This window comes from Myotis myotis, unplaced genomic scaffold (assembly GCF_014108235.1).
Source record: "Myotis myotis isolate mMyoMyo1 unplaced genomic scaffold, mMyoMyo1.p scaffold_m19_p_17, whole genome shotgun sequence".
Classification (NCBI taxonomy): domain Eukaryota; kingdom Metazoa; phylum Chordata; class Mammalia; order Chiroptera; family Vespertilionidae; genus Myotis; species Myotis myotis.
Window position 1 is genome coordinate 2,128,572 of NW_023416321.1, and position 18,859 is coordinate 2,147,430.

General features: G+C 52.1%; 2 protein-coding genes across 9 annotated transcripts; one reads left to right on the forward strand and one right to left on the reverse strand.

The window, feature by feature from the left end:
- Positions 1-3,165: 3,165 nt before the first annotated feature.
- MFSD11 (major facilitator superfamily domain containing 11) lies at positions 3,166-15,041 on the reverse strand. 3 transcript variants are annotated; one of them, XM_036338861.1, is made up of 14 exons: positions 14,577-14,663; positions 14,023-14,078; positions 13,777-13,885; positions 12,354-12,461; positions 11,430-11,509; positions 11,230-11,326; positions 10,450-10,508; positions 9,828-9,972; positions 9,121-9,161; positions 7,486-7,551; positions 5,910-6,035; positions 5,257-5,431; positions 4,531-4,666; positions 3,166-3,808 (listed from the first exon to the last, which is right to left on the reverse strand). In XM_036338861.1, the coding sequence occupies exons 4-14, from the start codon at positions 12,458-12,460 to the stop codon at positions 3,644-3,646; spliced, it is 1,197 nt and encodes a 398-aa protein (XP_036194754.1). In that variant the 5' UTR covers position 12,461; positions 13,777-13,885; positions 14,023-14,078; positions 14,577-14,663; the 3' UTR covers positions 3,166-3,643. The 3 variants fall into 3 exon arrangements, with proteins under 3 accessions (XP_036194754.1, XP_036194753.1, XP_036194756.1); XM_036338860.1 differs by lacking the exon at positions 13,777-13,885 and having other exon boundaries at positions 14,577-15,039; XM_036338863.1 differs by lacking the exons at positions 11,230-11,326; positions 11,430-11,509; positions 13,777-13,885 and having other exon boundaries at positions 14,577-15,041.
- Positions 15,042-15,638: 597 nt separating this feature from the next.
- SRSF2 (serine and arginine rich splicing factor 2) lies at positions 15,639-18,684 on the forward strand. Of its 6 annotated transcripts, XR_004972625.1 has the most exons (5): positions 15,640-16,236; positions 16,420-16,730; positions 16,911-17,014; positions 17,626-17,717; positions 18,228-18,684. XR_004972625.1 is itself a non-coding variant. In XM_036338871.1 (3 exons), the coding sequence occupies exons 1-2, from the start codon at positions 15,875-15,877 to the stop codon at positions 16,721-16,723; spliced, it is 666 nt and encodes a 221-aa protein (XP_036194764.1). In that variant the 5' UTR covers positions 15,639-15,874; the 3' UTR covers positions 16,724-16,730; positions 18,228-18,684. The 6 variants fall into 6 exon arrangements, 3 of the variants coding, with proteins under 3 accessions (XP_036194764.1, XP_036194761.1, XP_036194762.1); XR_004972624.1 differs by having other exon boundaries at positions 17,626-18,684; XR_004972626.1 differs by lacking the exon at positions 16,911-17,014 and having other exon boundaries at positions 15,641-16,236.
- The last annotated feature ends 175 nt before the right edge of the window (positions 18,685-18,859 follow it).

Below are 18,859 nucleotides of genomic sequence, written 5' to 3' on the forward strand. Positions count from 1 at the left end.
CCTCCTGGGGCCCCAAGTTCCACTGCCTGTAACATCCCAACAAACAGGGCAGAGAAGTACTTGTTTAGGACAATCTATGGGAGGCAGTCATGAAAGTATCTCTAATACAGCTCCTCCTTTTTAAAATTTTTAAGTTGATTTTGAGAGAGGAAAGGGAGAGAAACATCGATGTAAGAGCCTAACATGGATTGGCTGCCTCCTGCATGCCCCCTATCTGGCATCAAGCCCCCAGCAACCCAGGCACGTCCTCTGACCAGGAATCGAACCTACAGCTTTGGTGGAGCGTCCATCTATAAACCAGGAGGTCACGGTTTAATTCCCGGTCAGGGCACATGCCCGGGCTGCAGAAGGCAGCTGATCAATGATTCTCTCACCATTGATGTTTCTCTCTCCTTCTCCAAAATAAATAAAAACATACATATTTTTAAAAAGGGTCGGCTGCTGCCAAGGCAATGACATCCTGTCCCAAGCAAGGGCTGGACCCAAAGCAGATGTGTCCCGCAGGCCAGCTTACAGGGAGCTGTGGGCCCAGCCGCCCCAAGGCTCCCCCACAGCATCATCCTGGCAGAGGACTGACCCAGCCCCCACGGGGAGTGCTGTGCTCCTCATTTATTGAAATGCCTGTGAGCACACAGGCGAGAGAGACACACCTGCCTTTCCCTCTGTGCCCAGGGTTTTGCTTTCCCTTCCTGTGACAATGATCCCCAAGATCCTCTTAGAATGTAAAATGGAGAGCAATAAACCAATTAAAACATAAAGTCAAGCAGGCTTAGAATATAATAAGGAAGACTGATGAATCCACACTGAAACAATTTCAGGAAGGGAAGGGAAAAGGAGGATTATGAATTGAAGTTAAAAAAAATGCTCAAATGAGCCTTTTTTTGGATCTGAAATCTCTGAAACTGATCAGCTTTTTCTTTCTCTTTCTTTTCTTTTTTTTTTAAATATATTTTATTGATTTTTTACAGAGAGGAAGGGAGAGAGATAGTCAGAAACATCGATGAGAGAGAAACATCGATCAGCTGCCTCCTGCACATCTCCCACTGGGGATGTGCCCGCAACCCAGGTACATGCCCTTGACCGGAATCGAACCTGGGACCCTTCAGTCCACAGACCGACGCTCTATCCACTGAGCCAAACCGGCTTCGGCTTCTTTCTCTTTCTTGGTTCACACAGAATTGGGGCCGTTAAAGACCAAAATTCAACCGAGTAAATTGGGAGATCTGATTGGTTTTAAGCGATTCATGCACCGGGCAGCATCCTATCCGCCAGCTAGGAGCTCTGAGGGGTCGAGGGGTCGAACAAATGGAAGGTCTTTATAGACAGAGGGTGGGGCAGGGGAGTAACTAGCAAAAGGAAAGAATTCTTAGAACAGGGCATCTGTGGGGGCTGCGGGGATGGCAACATGTTTGTCATGCAGCTTGCCTCTTGCCGATGGGGGTGCAGAGAGGGCCCACATGACTAACTCACTGGTGCTGAGCGGACACTCCCAGGCCAGGTGATTAGCAGTGGGGCAGGTATTAAATCCAGGCTTGGGGTCACAGGCTGTTAGCTGGAGTGACCCCATTTGGGGGCCTGGGGGTTTTCTCTTAAACAATGTCTCCCTTGTGGTCCTACTCTCAGTTTAACTGGGAGATGTGATCGAACATCAGGGACCAGCGTCGCCCTCAGCTCCATCGGCGGCTGTGGGGGCAGCACTGCGGACCCTCGGTTTTGCTGGATCCCTGTGACCTTCACAGGTCACGGCTCCAGGTTCCTAATCCCCACAGCCCGTCCCTCTCCTCCTTCCCGGTGGGGCTTCCCGGTCTCAGGAAGAGCCTTTGCGTGGCTGTCAGCAGGTGCAGACATGGACATAAGCTTTCGAGCGAATCCAGCGCCGGGGATGTTATGACGACGTGGACGGAAGGCACGTCCGACCAGCAGGGAATTTCTGAGTGTTTGGAGCCAAAGTGACGACGACTGCCAGGAAGCAAAAGCTCAACGGAAGGAGCCAATGCTCCGGTCGGCAGCGCTGCCGCCTCCTTCAGACAGGGCAGCACTGTAGCCTCCTTCAGACAGGGCAGCGCCGCGGCCTCCTTCAGACGGGGCAGCGCCGCGGCCTCCTTCAGACAGGGCAGCACTGTAGCCTCCTTCAGACGGGGCAGCGCCGCGGCCTCCTTCAGACTGGGCAGCGCTGCAGCCTCCTTCAGACGGAGACTCAGAGGAGGGCAACACTTTAAACAATGAAGCATTTAAGTTAAAGAAAGAAGCAGAGGAGGAGACATGCAATCCACTGGTGGCAGATTAAGGGGTGAGAGAGCAAAGTGGGGAAACCCTGACTTGATAAAGAGTGAAAGGGAGACACGGACTTCTGCCCATCGGGGCTGCGGGCAGTGAACGCGAACACTCACGGCACACGGGACGGGCTGTGGGGAAAAGACAACGACATGGTCCCGGCTCGGGCTCTGGTGGGGAGGGAGGGCGTGCCTTCCAGGGTCTGGAAACAGAGATCACGCCTGTCACTCCCAAGGTATGTTGTCCCAGATGCCAAAGGCAACAGTTTCAAAGGTCAAGGTTGACCTTCGTCAAGGATGCTGCCGGCCGGGATGGACTACCTGCCCTGACCTGCGTGTGGTCAGGAATGTTTACGTCTCTGAGTGTGAAGGCTGCCATGCGGGCCTCCCCAGCTCTGGCCCTTTCTCATCCGCACTGATAATCCCGATGCCTGAGTGCACGTGGGAGCCACAGTCCCCGAGGCCCAACTCGGTCAGACAGACCCCGTGGAAAGAGTTGGCTTTTGAGCCCCACGGCTCCCTCCCTCGGGGCCTTCCACCCCCCAGGGTGTGGCTCCAGGCACAGCAGGCAGCGTGGCCGTGGCTGCAGACACCTCCTTGCTGGGCTACAGGACAATCCAGGGCAGCCGAGGTCTCCAAGAGCTAAGGAGAGGCTCTTCCCGTGTCCAGTCACTCCTCACAGGGGAGCGGGGCCCCGCCAACGCCCACAAACCCTGAATCCTGGGAAGCCTCCCACTAGGGCTCTTCTAGAACAGCCAGGGGCACAGTTCATCTACGAGGCACCGCCCAGTGGGCGCCAGCCACCAGGCACTCCTTGCTATGAACTGCGAGGTACGAAAACGTATCCAACAAGACGTTTAAAGAGGAAGAAAGTGCAAAATCCTTTCCAAGATGAGATCCCATTTCAGCATCTTGCCATTTATTTCAATGTCGTCCCAGACACACATGGGGGGCAGCATACGCTCCCCATCACTCCACAGCGGCACACCCCCCAGGCCCAGCGAGTCTCCACGTGACATGTGGCCTAGTGCTTTGCATCGAGGCAAGATCTTTCCAGGAAACAGGAGGGAGAGGAAAACATGGACATTTGGTAACATGATTATAAAGAACTTGCGGTAGACGGATTGAAAAACAACATCTTTAAACAACCATCATCGACAGAACAAGCTTCCCTTATTCCGCTAGCGCTGGAGAGTGAATGTCTGTGCCCTCGGACTCCGGCGCTGGCAGGCCGGGCAGGCCCGCGTCTCTCACTTCCCCACACTGAGCACCGCCCCCGCGGGAGTGAAGGTGGCCCTGCCACACGCTGTCCTTCGGCTGTGCCGGCTGCTGCAGAGGCTCGACCTCCCCCCTCGCACGGCCTCCCGGGATCAGATACTTCGGTAGTCAGAGCCCCGGGCCACGATGGCGGCGGCTTCCCACTCCACCGCGAAGAAGGACACGGTTCCGAAAAACCCGAAGACCACCATGAGCAGGAGTTGCCAGTGGAGGAGAAGGTAGTTACTGTAGAAAAACGCCACGGCTGCACAGATGGACTAGGAAGAAGGAAGACGGGTCACAACATGCACGCGGTGGCCCGAGCTCACAGCGAGCCCCCCCCCACCCCCCTGACGTGCAGGCCCCGGCTTTCCGCGACTGGCAGAGCTCTCCGTGCTCTCGACAGGGCTCCGCCCGTCACCCGCTCACAAAATGCACCAGAGACTCCCGTCCAGAGCGGGTGACGATCGAGTGAGCTACAGTCTCTGTTCTTTAAAACAGCAATTGGCGGAAACTGGAGCAGTAATGTGCATCACAGCCAGGACTGTCTATACTGCGCACGAATCCAGGTGTCTAAGGAAGGCTCTAACTGAACTGGAGACCAGGGCATAAGCTCTCACATGAGTGGGGCAGGAGGGTCACACTCTGGGCATTGCTTCCTAATTCTACTCACAAACCCCGTTAGCAGATGTCCCCACTGCTCGTCAGAGACACATTATAAGAAACAAAGTTAGCCCGGCCGGCGTGGCTCCGTGGCTGAGTGTTGACCTATGAACCAGGAGGTCACGGTTTAATTCCCGGTCAAGGGCACTTGCCAGGGGTTTCCGGCTGGACCCCCAGTAGGGGGTGTGCAGGAGGCAGCCGATCAATGATTCTCCTAACTGATGTTTCTATTTCTCTCCCGCTCCCTTCCTCTTTGAAATCAATAAATACATATTTAAAAAAAAAGAAAACAGTTAAAGCACTAAAACAAAGGCTGCCCAACCTGCAGCCGCGGTACCTGGACAAACTTAAAGACGGCGAAGGCGGGGGCGCTGTCCTCGGCGTAGAGGAAGCCCAGCATGCTGAGCAGCTGCGTGTTGAAGCAGCTGTCTCCCAGGCCCAGCAGGAAGCTGCAGAAGATGGCCACTTCCTTGCTGAGGAGAAGAAACATTAATTTAGAACGAGCACCAACAATATCTGCGAGAGCCATTTCAAAGGTGGAAGCAGCTCACCCACAAAAGCACTGTCCCTCCCAAGCTTCCAACACCGTGAAACAAGAGTGAGTAAATCTTGGCATTTTCAAAGGAAGAGTTCATGCTCCAGTGCACTCATGTCCGCAGTCCAGCAAACTCTGGCTGCCACGCGTTTGCAGCAGGACCGCCCTGAGGCTGTGGCTCTGGACAAAATGTCGGTGAAGGACCGGCCGCCCTGCCCAGCCGCACGGCCACGCCCTGCTCCTCGCTGTGCTTCCCCCGGGCCCTCACTTCCAGCGATTTCACTGCTCAGAAAGCAGAGGCACAACATTCACACCGATGCCCGCCCCCGTGCTTCTTCACAGATCGAGCAGACTTGGTGGGAAAAGATTAGCACGGACTACAGAAATAACTGGTTCTCTACGGATTTCCACCTAAACTCATGCTGGCTCCATAAGCGCATTATAGAGGAGGATTACCTGCCCTGCTGTGAAGACCTCCCCATCTACCCCCCGCCCTCCCCTGACTGCTGGGAAAGCAGGTGGCCTCACCTGGATTTGATGTAAGCACTGCTGTCGGTCCCCTCCAGGGGGGCGATCGGGGCGTCCCCGGGCATGTTGAGGAATATTAAGTAAAAAGCTACAAAGTGCACCAGGGTGCCCAGCAGCACAACCGGGTTTCTCCCGAAACGATTATTCTTGCTCAGGAGGCCGAAGAGGCTCCCACCTATAAAGTCAATGAAACCGAGAACAGAATGACCCAAGATCAGGTTAAGAAATCAAAATAATGATCTGAAAAAGAAAGAAATGAAATCCAGTGAGCAGTGCGGGCAGACTGGGGACCAGGGCTTCCTCCTGGGTCTGAGGTCAGGGCCGACGCCCTTGACCCTGGGGAGTATCAGAACGGGGGGGGGGGGGGGGGGGGCGCGGACCCCAGCTGGCGTCAGACAGAGAACAAGAAAGTCGGGGATTCCCAGACACCTCACTGAGCATCTCCAGAGACCCTGTGTTTTCCTCTGAATTATCTGGCAAATGTCTCGTAACTTAGTTACCTTACAACAGTGATAATAAAAAAAACAAAGACCTGCCCATTTGGGGAAAAATAAACAGGGAAATAGAAATTCAAGAACAGAGGGAGGCAAAGGACACTTAAAATTTCAACTATAACTTAACAGATTTCACGCGAAACTTTTTCCCTCACTGACCGAGGATTTCCCCGATGCCGATGAAGATGCCGGAAAGCCCGATGAGGCTCTTCTCTTCTGCTCCGAACTTATTGACGGCGCCGATGCAGGTCCCATACACGCCGGAGAAGAACGTCAGTTCCAGACCTTCCGGAACAATCGGGTTTAAGTTAGACACTCACACCTGCCCCTCCCCAGCTTCCTCCGTGCCTAGGAGTGTCTGAGCCGTGCACATACCAAACACACACAAGCCACAAAAACTCGTTCAGCCTGAAACGTTCCTCCCAAGCAGAGAGTACGTTCATGATGAAATGGAATTGGCCCCATGACGGCAGATGGCACATATTTCAGATAAAAATATACAACTCAGAGCAGCAAAGACGGGCTTATGTTCAAAACGGTCACTGCGTGTGCATAGGGGCGGGTGGGCAGAGGATAGAACTCACATACTATGTAATAGCTTCCCAAGGGAACAGGGGATACATTTGGAAAACTAGTAGGTGCTATTGCACAATAACCTTTTAATTAAATCCTTTTTCCCCAGGAAACTGTGAAAAGGGTAAAAATTAGGGCAGATCAGCCTAAGACCTGATTCCTCAAAGATACAAACCTTAACTGAATTTTAAAGATATTTACTTTTTCTTCTAAAAAGATATTTATACCCATGAGGCAGATAAGGGCAAAAGTAACAATTGGCGCATTCCAGCCCTTTTAAGAGGAAATAAGTTTCCTGTCATTCTTAAGACGTAAGAGCACTCCACCCATTATCACATCACATGACCAGCAGTTAGCCACCAGATTCATTCCTTTTCATTACAAATTCTCTTAATGCCCAGCGGGCGTGGCTCAGAGGTTGAGCACTGACCTACAAACCAGATCACAGTTAGCTTCCCAGTCAGGGCACCTGCCCGGGCTGTGGGTTTGATACCCAGTGTGGGGCGTGCAGGAGGCAGCTGATCAATGATTCTCTCTCATCAATGATGTTTCTATCCCTCTCTCCCTCTCCCTGTAATCAATAAAAAATCATATTAAAAAAAAAGGAATGACCTTAATCCATACAAAACCACAAAGGTTTATTCTGTTGTTTCCTATAGTGTCCACTCTGCCCTACAATCACTGCTTGGGATGACCTGTGCCCCGGATACAAGCCCGCGTGTAGAACCGTCCACACTGCATGTGGCTGGCCCTGTGTGCTGTGGCGGTGACGCTGGCAGAGGCCAGGCTAGCTTCAGGGTCTGGTCCTTTCTCCTTCTGCCCCTTTTGGAGCCCATGCCACTAAGAAGCCTGGCATCCTGCAGGGAGGGGAGGAGGGGGTCACGTGGGAGGTCCTGCAGCTGGCCAGGCACACCTGGAGAGGCAGAGACCCAGCCTGGATCTGACCCTTCCGAAAGCAAATGAAACCATCTGGAATGTTCTAGCCCAGCTGCCCTCTAACAGCACCCACAAGAGACCCCCAAAGGGGCCATCACCAGCACCCCTCCGCTGAGCCCAGTCAGTGCGCAGAACTGTGAGAAAGCATGGCGTGGTGGTGGCTGTCATTAGTCGGCAACAGAAAACAAACCAAAATCAAGGCACTTACTCCCTGATAAGCACTCACCTGTATAGGCGGTTGTAATGCTGAGAAGGAGCATCTCCTTGGTGACACACAATTTAAGAGACTTTTCTGTAAAAAAAAAAAAAAAAAAAGAATCTGGAACTTAATTTCAACTAATCGAACAAACATTCTAAAACATCTGTTCACCGAAACACCCCTTGGTCAATAATGCCAGTGAACAAATACACTGGGACAGAGCTCCGTGATCCACATTTCAGACTGAAATGCTTAAGGGCTGGCCCTGGCCGGCTGGTTGCTCAGTGGCTAGAGCATCGGCCCTGGGACTGAAGGGTTGCCGGTTCAATTCCAGTCGAGGGCACGTACCTCGGTTGCAGGCTCCATCCCTGGCCCCAGTCGGGCACGTGAGGGGGAGGCAACCAATCAATGTGTCTTTTTCACATCAATGTCTCTCTGTCTCCCCCCTCTCCCTTCCACTCTCTGAAATATCAATGCAAAAAATATCCAGTGAGGACTAACAACAACAACAACAAAAAGCTTAAGGGATGAACTATTTGCTCTATAAATAAAATGCTCATTTCAACTGCTCAAATATACCCTAGAGTCGTGTTTTCCCCAATGCATTCTCCAGCTCTAATTAAAAAAGAACACGAAATGGAGAAAATGGAATCAAACAAACAACAGAACATTCTAACAGTCGTGTTGAAAGGCTAGGCCTTTAAGGGAGTCAGCTGGCAGAGTGCTCGCTTCCCGAAGGAATTAGCGTCCGGAGCAGCTTTAAGGCTGACTCAGATGGGAATCACCGGGCCCTGCTGACCACGCGGCCGCCGAACACACTTCCTGAGCTGCTCACTCAGATCTGAGGGTAAACTTCAGCTCCGCACCTGCTTACACTCGCTTTAATGTTTGTTTTCATGCTGCTCAAATTAAAATATACAATGGAAAATGCGTTTCTAAAAACTGGATTTTTGTTGTTAATCCTCACCTGAGGATTTTTTTTTTAAGGGACAGTGGAAGGGAGAGAGGGAGGGAGGGATACATCAATGTGAGAGAAACACATCGACTGGTTGCCTCCCACACGCCCTGACCGGGGCCGGGGATCAAAACCTGCAATCCAGGTACATGCCCTTGACCAGGAATCGAACCCGAGACTCTCCGTTTTCTCTTCTATTAAATGGAGATAAGGATGGGTCACATCTCCAGGTCGTATCATACATGTTACACAAGCCTCGGGATTGTGAGAATAAAATGAAGCACAAGAGGGTTAGCCAGGAAGAGCCAGACTGATGCGAGCGGCCGTCCTTACGAACCTCGGTCCCCGGCGCTCCAGCCCCGCTCTGAGAGGCGAGGGATGCCTGGAGAGATGGCCCGTGTCCTCACTTTCTCCCGTAAACCCCCAATTCCCGGGTTCCCTGCCGCCGCCCCCCCCCCACGCCTCCCTTACACCCCCGCTCGGGCGAGGTTGTGGGATCCCCGCCATCCTTCACACACACACACACACACACACACACACCCCGTCCCAGAGGTGTTTACGGAGAAGCCTCATGCCTTCAGAGCGGCAGCCCCAGAGCATGAAAACACCGGGTACCGTCACCCAGCTACCACGGGAGAGGGAGAGGCACGCGCTGCCGTGGTTCCTAAACAATCAGCTCTCGTACTTCAGCCACAGAAAACACTTACTGAACGCATCCACGGCCTTGGTCAGGTTGCTCCGGGAAGACCTGGGAAAATAGAAAGAAAGGAAATAAGAGTTTTATCCCCTGAAAACTGAAAAGAGAACAAAAGAGAACTTTCCACTGAAGCTGGTAAGGGCCAGGACCCAGCGCCTCAGTGCTCCCCGCTCCAGGAGGCTGGCCTTGCCCAGCAGCTGGCCTGGCGCCACCCGGTGGCTCTTTATGGTACTGACCAGGAACAGAATTCTTTCAAGCCCGATGCGCTGAACACCGTCCTGCATTTTCAGACGTGACGGCTCAGCCTGCTATTTTCACCCCGGGAAAACCATGTGTGCTAGCTCAATCTCCCGCCGCCCCTACCGTTAAAGAGTCAGTTCTTCAGCGTTAAAACGCTTCAAAAGCAACACCTCCGCCATCTGGGTTCACGGTTGGGTGCAGTAATTGGTTGATTAAAAATGTGGGCCAAAAACAATAAAAAATGCGGGCCAGGTGTTGTAAAGAATTCTGAAATCAGCCCCAGGCCCTGTAGGCACGGGGTGGGGCAACGCCACCTCCCACCCGAGCGCTCCTCCCTCCCGGTACTTGCTTTAAAACTTTCCCCTCCTGCCTGCCCGGCACCGGGTGTCAGTGGGGCTGTATGAAGGCTGGTAGCCTTTAGACTAGATGGACTCAAAATGTGTGTTCAAGTGGAGAGGCACGTGCCCGACGTCTTACCCGCTGACTTCCAGGTCCTGGTCATCGGAAAACTCATCTTCTCCCAGGATGTTCTCGGATTCTGGCTTCCGAATGAGGAAGAAGAGAACGGTCCCCAGCAGGCTGATCACCGTCAGGGCGATGAACACTGTCCTCCGGTCACTCTCTGGGGGAAGGAGGAGAAGAAAGCAGACGTCTCGGGCCTGTTTCTAACCACCGAGACACTTCCGCATTCAACTTGTACTTTATTGCATCAGTAACACGGGCATCTCCACCTTTGCTTTTTCAGTTACAGAAATACTAATAAGCAAAAAAAAAAAAGTACAAGAACTTAATCGGATCCTTTGAATCAAAGAAGCATATAGACAAAACAATTAAGAATTCAAAAGTCTGACAACTGACACATATGGACACTCACAGCATAACCCCCTCCCACACCTGCAGATGCCACTCGCAGCCGTTAGCTATAATCCCAGCGTAATAACATAATCCCAGGGGAAAAGTCACCGAAAGCTAAAGTCTGAGAGGCCTCAGGTACCACGGTCCATCAGAACAATTCTGAACAAAGCAGCCCTGGGCAATTTTGTGAAACTGCCATGATGTTTTGCACATATCTGAATAAAGCAAAATGAGTAAAACAAACCTGATATTTGAGTTTTCCCTTGCCAAGCAAAATATATGTAGAGGTTTCCAAAGAACAAGCTGGGGTTAAAAAAAAAAGGAAGGAAAGAATGTTGGAAAATTATTTTCATATGTCTAGCCTTTTAAACCATGTTCCCATTACTTGTTAAAAAGAGAGAAAGCAGAAAGCGTCCATAATTGTAAAAGCATCTACCTGCCCGAGATCCTCTGAAAGCGTCCACCCCACCCTGACTCTGAAAAACTCAACTGACCCAGATGGAGCTGGGCCCCGCTTCACCGGCCGGCACCTGACTCAGCACCGCCTCCGAGAGGTCCTGACTCACACGAAGGCATGTGATTGCTTGTTGGCACTCCGGACCCGACTCAGTCTGACTTCTGAATTTAAATACGTCTTTGTTAAGAGCTACCTGCCAGTGTAGCTTGGTCGGAAGGACGTGGCCTTTGGAGTCCAGAGAATGATGGTTTGAACCAGATCAGTTACTTAACTTTGCAGCCTGTTTTCTCACCCGTGTGTTATCTCCTGAGGTTTATTAAAGTTAAGTAAGATCCCCATAGTCCCTGAAGGATAGCCAACGCTAAACATATTAGGGTTAATATCCGTTTCTATTTGCTAACCAAGACTTCCAATGCATTTGGAGTAATTCTATAAACTTTTTTCACCCGTGTGCAGCTAGGAACTTAAGCCACACAACGTGGGAAAATCTGCGTTTTCGACACAACAAAGCCCTCCCACTATGTGACGAGAAACGCCAGGGAAGGCTGGGCTCCGAAGGACTGTTACCTAGACTGCAAGAGCGCCCAGAAGATGCCACTGTTCCTCCCAATAGTCTGCTCATCGGAATTGATGGTCAGGCAGTTCCCCTGGGCCGTCCACAGCACTACAATAAAGCCAAACGGTTACGGGGCGTGAAACCGCGCGGCTTCAATGCTACTCTCAGGTGAGCCCCGGGACACGAGGAAGACAGACACCCCAATGCTCACCCGCAGCTGCCACGCCGAGGAAAACAGAGGCTGTGTAGAAGGACCACGTGAAAGGCTGGATAAAAACGGCAATGTACATGCTAAAATATAACAGGTCAACGGATTACGTCAAACCACACCTGACACCGGACGCCATTGTGCCTTCTAGGAGTCAGTTCTGAGGGTCCTCTTTTAAAATGCAACCGGTAGCCCGGCCGGCGTGGCTCAGTGGTTGAGCGTCAACCTATGAACCAGGAGGTCACGGGTTCGATGCCTGGTCAGGGCACAGGCCTAGGGTGACGGGCTCCATCCCCAGTGGGGGGCGTGCAGAGGGCAGCCGATCAGTGATTCTTTCTCATCATTGACGTTTCTCTCTCTCACTCCCTCTCCTTTCCTCTCTAAAAATCAATAAAAACATAGTTTAAAAAATTAAATTCAACCTGTAAAGGACTCCTCCAGTGCTGAAAACAAAACAATAAAAAGGGACAGATGTGACCTACTCATTTCTTAATTTACTGGCTCAAATGCGTAAAATCAGACCCTGAATGATGGTGTGCAGTTGGTTTTTGCCGACTGCGTAACCCGCGATGGGACTGTAGCTCCACAGCCCATAGGAAAGTTTGGTTCTTTCATTTAAACTCCTGTTAATCAACTTGATATCAAATAAGCTTATTTCACGGGGAATTCTTTTCCACTCTTGTGGAAAGAGATTTTTGAATGCTATTTTCATTAAGAGTAAAACAAAAGCAAGTACACACATGACCAATCACATTAAAACAATGTGGTAACCCTGGGCACAAAGAAGACAGCCAGATCCCTAAAACATCGTCTTCATCTATTCTATTCAACCCACAGCCGCAGGTTCCTGTTACAAGTTCGCTATGTGCCTGAGGGACGCTGACGGTGCTCTCAGTAAAATGAAAGGAAGAAAAGTACCCGACTCACCTGTAAAACAGTCCACTAGCGAACATGGAGAGTTGAGGTCCTACGATGGCAACCACGGATGGTGTGATCAAATTGGAAGCGGAGAACACGCCATAAATAATCGCCATGCTGGACACAGAACACACAAAAACAAAACAACGCCAAGCTGTCTTAAAGTTCACTTTTCAAGTTTACTTAGTCTACAGGCGTTTTGCAATAAACATTTCTATTCTCTAGGCGGCGTGTACAAGTATATCCTTAAACTGAAGGCCATATTAAAGTTTGCACGTGCACAAAATACTGAAGCCTCATCCGATGTTCCTTTGAGTAAGTGTGCCCTGGACGATATGGTTTTCGATGTCCTGGTAAATTATAACAACAGCGAACACATCACACGGAACAGGCACTAGGCCAACTCCCTTCTACATGTTTTTGCTCTCAATCCTAACAGCTCTGGGAAGAAGGTATTGCTAACGTCCTCATTTTACAGAGAAGAAAACTGAAGCACAGAAGGGCTAAGTGACCTGTCCAGCGTCCGCGTGGGTGCCTGGTGACCGGAGGAGCCCAGATCCCGTACCTGGTCATGTGACTCCCGAGGCCCCAGTCAACCAGTCTGCTCTGCAGACTGGCAAGTGCGTGTGGCCTCGCTGCTATAAATAACAGGCCGAGTCCTTAAGCCAGAGTCCATGTAGCTCAACCTAAGTGTCTCATTGAACACTGTTCAGCTACCAGAGACCCAGCCTTACCTAGTACGCATATCTTGGGACAAAGTGTGACTAAAACCATTTCAAAGGCCCTGAATTTATTTACTACTTATAAACCCACAGTAAATTATCCTTTGGCTTTTATGAATCTCTCAACTATCAAATGTCCTTTCCCTTGTTCTGTAGAATACGCGTGAATACAAAGCACTACAAAACGTTGTGGGAATCCTTTAGAAAAAATGGGCGTAAATATCCCTTTCCTCTCATATGTCATATACAAGGTCAGGCTTAGGATAGGTGATAACCAAATAAGACGGGGTGGGGGTGGGGCGAGACGCCCCTCAAGACTGGTATTGGCCACAACCTGATACCTAAGGATGGAGAAATGGGGAAACCCGTCTGGGCGTGGCTACATGCGCATGTTACGTTCCCAGCTCCAGGCACAGTGTACTGGGGACTTATGCAGGTCTTTCCACTTCATTTTCACCGAGTGCAAAACTGGGCCTCAACGCCTTCATAAAAACCTAAAAGCTCCTGATGACAGACAGCCTATGCATCCTCACGAAATTGCAAAAGCAGGAAGACCAAGTGTTTCAAGAGTCCTATAAAACGGCCTCTGCTGTAAGACGGGGAAGATGTAACACGACAAGACTGGAGTGCCCATTAAATGCCAGGTCCTGCGCCAAGCGCTTCGCAGGCGTTGGCTGAGCCAGGAAACCCGACTCCACCAAGCAACTTGCCTAAGACAATGCAGCAGTTCAGCCAGGAAGCCAGGAGTTCAAACCTGGTGTCTAATCCTACAGGAAACCTGAACTCATCACCTCTGTTCAAGGGTGTTCTCCCAAAAGTCTAGATCCAGGGAAGAAAAACGCAGTCACTACTAACTCACTCACGGTCCTTAGTGCCCGTGGTTTTGATGTGGATTTAAGCAGAGCCCCCCCGCCCCCCGGGACGTGTGACGTAAAACCACTGGCACAGAACCATACCTGGTGTAGCCACTGCCGTGGAAGTCGGTGCTGTTTAAACTCCTGATGACAGTTTGCTGTGTGGAAGACAAAACTAATGAACAAAACGAACGTTTTTGCAACCCCGCTCTCCCCTGGAAAGTCTCCGAGTACTGGGAATAAAGTAAAAATGGGAGATGCTCAATACTGAGCACTGAAAGTGACTGAGAGAAGAAAAAGGATTACAGAACAGCAGATAAACCAACGGCAGGGAAGCGCGCGGGGCAGGGGAGGGGACCTGCGGGCACCATGCCTGAACTCTCCACGTACGATGCAGACCTGAACACAGACAAGTACAATAAACAGGTCAACAGACACACCCAAGTCAAATCAGAGAAACCAACGGCCATGCTGCCCATCCCCATACGTTCGGGAGAAATGTCTGATGCATGAAACCAATCCTCATCGTTAAGAAACAACGAGGAAGGCTGAGAAAATGACAGGCGCGGTTTAAGCGCGCGCTCAGCTGCGATGAACGCGTATCGTCATTTCTAGGAGGCACTTGTTCAAAGGAGGGACCGCAGACCCCAACTCACCGCCACATTTCCACAAGTTTGAAAGGCGGTGAACATAAACATAAAGGCAACTCCTAAAACGACGATGTTGAAAAGCTTTTTAGATTCCGGGGACATTTTGGCTCCACCCTGCCGCAGGTCCGCCGCGGCAGCGGCCCAGGGCAGTCAGCTGTCCTCGGGGCGAACCCACTGCCACGCCTGGGGGACGGAGAGGCGGTCAGAGGAGGCAGGTCCGGAGCAAGGCAGCCAGGCGGCCCCCTTCCAGTTCGCGCATCCGAGTCCCGGGCGTAGGGTGAAGCTCTCCCCCGGGCACCGTTAGGACATTCCTAGGGCGCGACGCGAGGAGGGAAGAGCCCAACACCCGGCGAAGCGCCAAGAAGGCTGTCGCCCCGGGTGGAGGGGCCCGCCGGGGGATTAGGAGCCAAGGACGAGCAGCAGAGCCGGCTCGGCCCCGCCCGCCCGCCGGGCCCTGACTCAGTGGAGGTCAGGCGACCGGGTCACCTGACCGCAGCCGTGGCGCCGGCCGCTCAGCCCGCTGGGAAATGTAGTCCCGGGCCGCCCGGGACTGGCAGGCGCCTCGCGAGACCTCCTTGCCCCCAAAGGGAGCGGGGTCGGCCCCGCGGTGTCCGGCTAAGGCGGGGCTGAAAGCGGAACCCAGCGGAAGGGCGGAGAATTGCGGGAGGGGATCTGGGACCACATAGGGGGGGTCTGGGGCAGCTGGGGACACAGAGACGCAAATGAGGGAAGGAGTAGGCCCTCCGACAGAAGCGGGGCCGAGGCCTAAGCCGGAAAGCGGCGTGGAACTCGGATACTGGCACGGAAAAGAAGGCGGAGCCCCGGAGGGGAGCACCTCCTCTTCCTCCTGCCTAGGAGCGCCCCGCCGGAAGAAGCGTTTCGCGGGCTTTCCAACTGCCGGCCGAAGCCACTCCCCCCTCCCAGCTGCAGTGACTCCGCGCTTTTCCGGGCTCTGCGCAGGCGCGCCGGGCAGGGCCGGCGCACGCGGCAGGGACGTTGCGGGACCAGCCAATCAGAAGGCTCATTTCTGGGTGGCGCGGGCGCCATTTTGTGAGGGGGAATATAAATGGGCACTGGGGCCAGATACTCGCCCAGTTTCTTCGGTGCTGCGGTTGGGGTCGTTCAGTCCGTCTGTCGGCGTCTCAGAAACCATTCCACGCGGAAGCCTGTTGCCGGAGGAGAGGCGCGGCGTGGAGCCGAGCTAGTCGGAGGAAGCCGCCGCCGCCCCAGCGGAACGCGCGGGCCCGCCCAGGGCGTTCGTTTCTCGGCGCGCAGTCGCAGGGCCCGGCCGACGCTCCAGGGCCATGAGTTACGGCCGCCCGCCTCCCGATGTGGAGGGCATGACCTCCCTCAAGGTGGACAACCTGACCTACCGTACCTCGCCCGACACCCTGAGGCGCGTCTTCGAGAAGTACGGTCGCGTCGGCGACGTATACATCCCGCGGGACCGCTACACTAAGGAATCCCGCGGCTTCGCCTTCGTCCGCTTCCACGACAAGCGTGACGCCGAAGACGCCATGGACGCCATGGATGGGGCCGTGCTGGACGGCCGCGAGCTGCGCGTGCAGATGGCGCGCTACGGCCGACCCCCGGACTCGCACCACAGCCGCCGGGGACCGCCACCCCGCAGATATGGGGGTGGTGGCTACGGGCGCCGGAGCCGCAGGTAAGCGGGGAGGGGCCCCGGGCTGACTCACAAAGGTCCGTGGGGGCACGTGGTGGCGGGCGGCCCCGGGCCTGGGCGACCCCGACTCGCGACCGGGAAATGGCGGCGGCGGCGAGATAATGGCGGGCGGGCGGGGCGCGGCCGGATCGCGGGACCTGACGCGCCTCTCGCTTCCGCCCGCAGCCCCAGGCGGCGCCGCCGCAGCCGATCCCGGAGTCGGAGCCGGTCCCGGTCCCGCAGTCGATCTCGCTACAGCCGCTCCAAGTCTCGGTCTCGCACTCGCTCGCGATCGCGGTCCACGTCCAAGTCCAGGTCGGCGCGAAGATCCAAGTCCAAGTCATCGTCCGTGTCCAGATCTCGCTCACGGTCCCGGTCCCGGTCCCGGTCCAGGAGTCCCCCGCCCGTGTCCAAGAGGGAGTCCAAGTCCAGGTCGCGGTCCAAGAGCCCCCCCAAGTCTCCTGAAGAGGAGGGAGCCGTGTCCTCTTAGGCAAACGGTAATGCCCGCGGGGCCCCGGCGCACGGCCCGGCTCGGCGGGGGGAGCTGCGGTGGGGTCTGCAGGAAGGATGTGTGTGAGCAGGTGGTAGTGGCTGTGTCGGAAACTGTTTGAGACCTATTGATGAAAATGACTATTTCTTGCTGTTTTTATCCAACGTCTGCATTTTCCCCTTTAAAGCTGCGGTCTCCTGTTTGATAAAAGAATATTGGCCAGTATTGCAGATTTTAACTGATTTGGCTGATCCTCCAGGGACCAGTTTCTGTGGGCGTGTGTTGGAGCAGGTTTGTCTTTAAATGTTAAAGATGCACTATCCTCCTAGAGGAGGCACTCGGCTCGACTCTTGTTGTGCCGACTGGGTCGCTGTCCTAGTGGATGTGGCAAACGCACTGCAAAAAGCAGCGTGTCCAGGTACTGCGCGGGGTGGGGAAAGGATAGTGTGTCTTTAACTCAAATTGTTTGGTCCTGTTTTTTAAGGAAGGGCCCTGAGTAGCTCAGACATGAAAGCCTTATTCTCGATTGCCAAACGTTTCGTTTAAAAACCAAATTTATCCTGAAATATAGGTTACTTTTCTGATTTCAAGTTTTGTTTGGATACAGCCCCCCTTTTTTCCCCTTTTCCTTTTCTCCCCCTCCCCCCCCCCCCTTAACGATTTTTCACCTTGGTTATTTGGCCGAGCACGCACAAATTTGTAAATGCTGATGTGAAATTTTCCTAATTTGGGCCTTAAACATTTGTGAGAACGGCCGGGTGGAACCTTTCTGTAACCTCCTTGTTTCACCAGAGCCTTAGACGGCACATGCCGAGTACATGCCCGAAATTGAAACCATGTGCACTTTGGGCGGCTTCACGGTGACGGGAGGGAAGCTGAACTTAATTTCTTTTCAAACCTAGATGTGTCGACAAGCAACATAACAGAAACGAGGAGGAAAAGGACCCCATGCTCAGTCCGTCAGTCCTTGGAACAAGCACCTGGCTATTGAAAGGTTATTTGTGACATTTTGTCTAACTTTTTACTTTTAAGCTTTGCCTCAGGCGGCAAGCTGCATTTTATGTGCCATTTTGTTGCTGTTATTCAAATTTCTTGTAATTTAGTAAGGTGAACGACTTCAGATTTCATTATTGGCTTGGATATTTGAGGTAAAATTTCCTTTTTGTTTATATAGTGCTGACTTTTTTTGTTTGAAATTAAACAGATTGGTAACCTAATTTGTGGCCTCCTGACTTTTAAGGAAACTTAAGGAAACGTGCAGCCATTACACACACACAGCCTAAAGCTGTCAAGAGATTGACTCAGCATTGCCTTCATTCCTTAGAATTAAAAACCTACAAAAGTTGGTGTAAATTTGTGCATGTTATTTACCTTCAGATCTAAATGGTAATCTGAACCTAAACTCGTATAAAGACTTTTCAGGTGAAAAGACTTGATTTTTTTTGAAAGGATTGTTTACCAAACACAATTCTAATCTCTTCTCTTGTGTATTTTTGTGCACTAGGCGCAGTTGTGTAGCAGTTGAGTAATGCTGGTTAGCTGTTAAGGTGGCGTGTTGCAGTGCAGAGTGCTTGGCTGTTTCCTGTTTTCTCCCGATTGCTCCTGTGTAAAGATGCCTTGTCGTGCAGAAACAAATGGCTGTCCAGTTTATTAAAATGCCTGACAACTGCACTTCCAGTCACCCGGGCCTTGCATATAGATAACGGAGCATACAGTGAGCACATCTAGCTGATGAATAATACACCCTTTTTTTTTTTTCTACTCCACTCCACCAAATGGTAAAAATGATCATCTTCATGTATGAACTTAAAATTTGAAAAATGTTAAGGAAGCAAATGGTCTGTAACTTTGTAAGTACTTAAAACATGGTGTATCTTTTTTGCTCATAAATATTCTGTACTATAACCATTGTTTCTATAGTTTAATTAAAAATGTTTTCTTGGTGTTAGCTTTTCTCAGAATATGTCTCGGCCTTTTTTCCTCTTTGTTTGAAAGACCTGTGCAATTTTCTTGTGAATGTTACCAATTACATAGTATGAAAGTGAAATGCTTAGTTGACTTTTGATGGAAAATGCCAGTTCACATCAACTATCCCTAAAAGTGATGCTCTATGGCAGCACACGGAGGTGTGGCTAC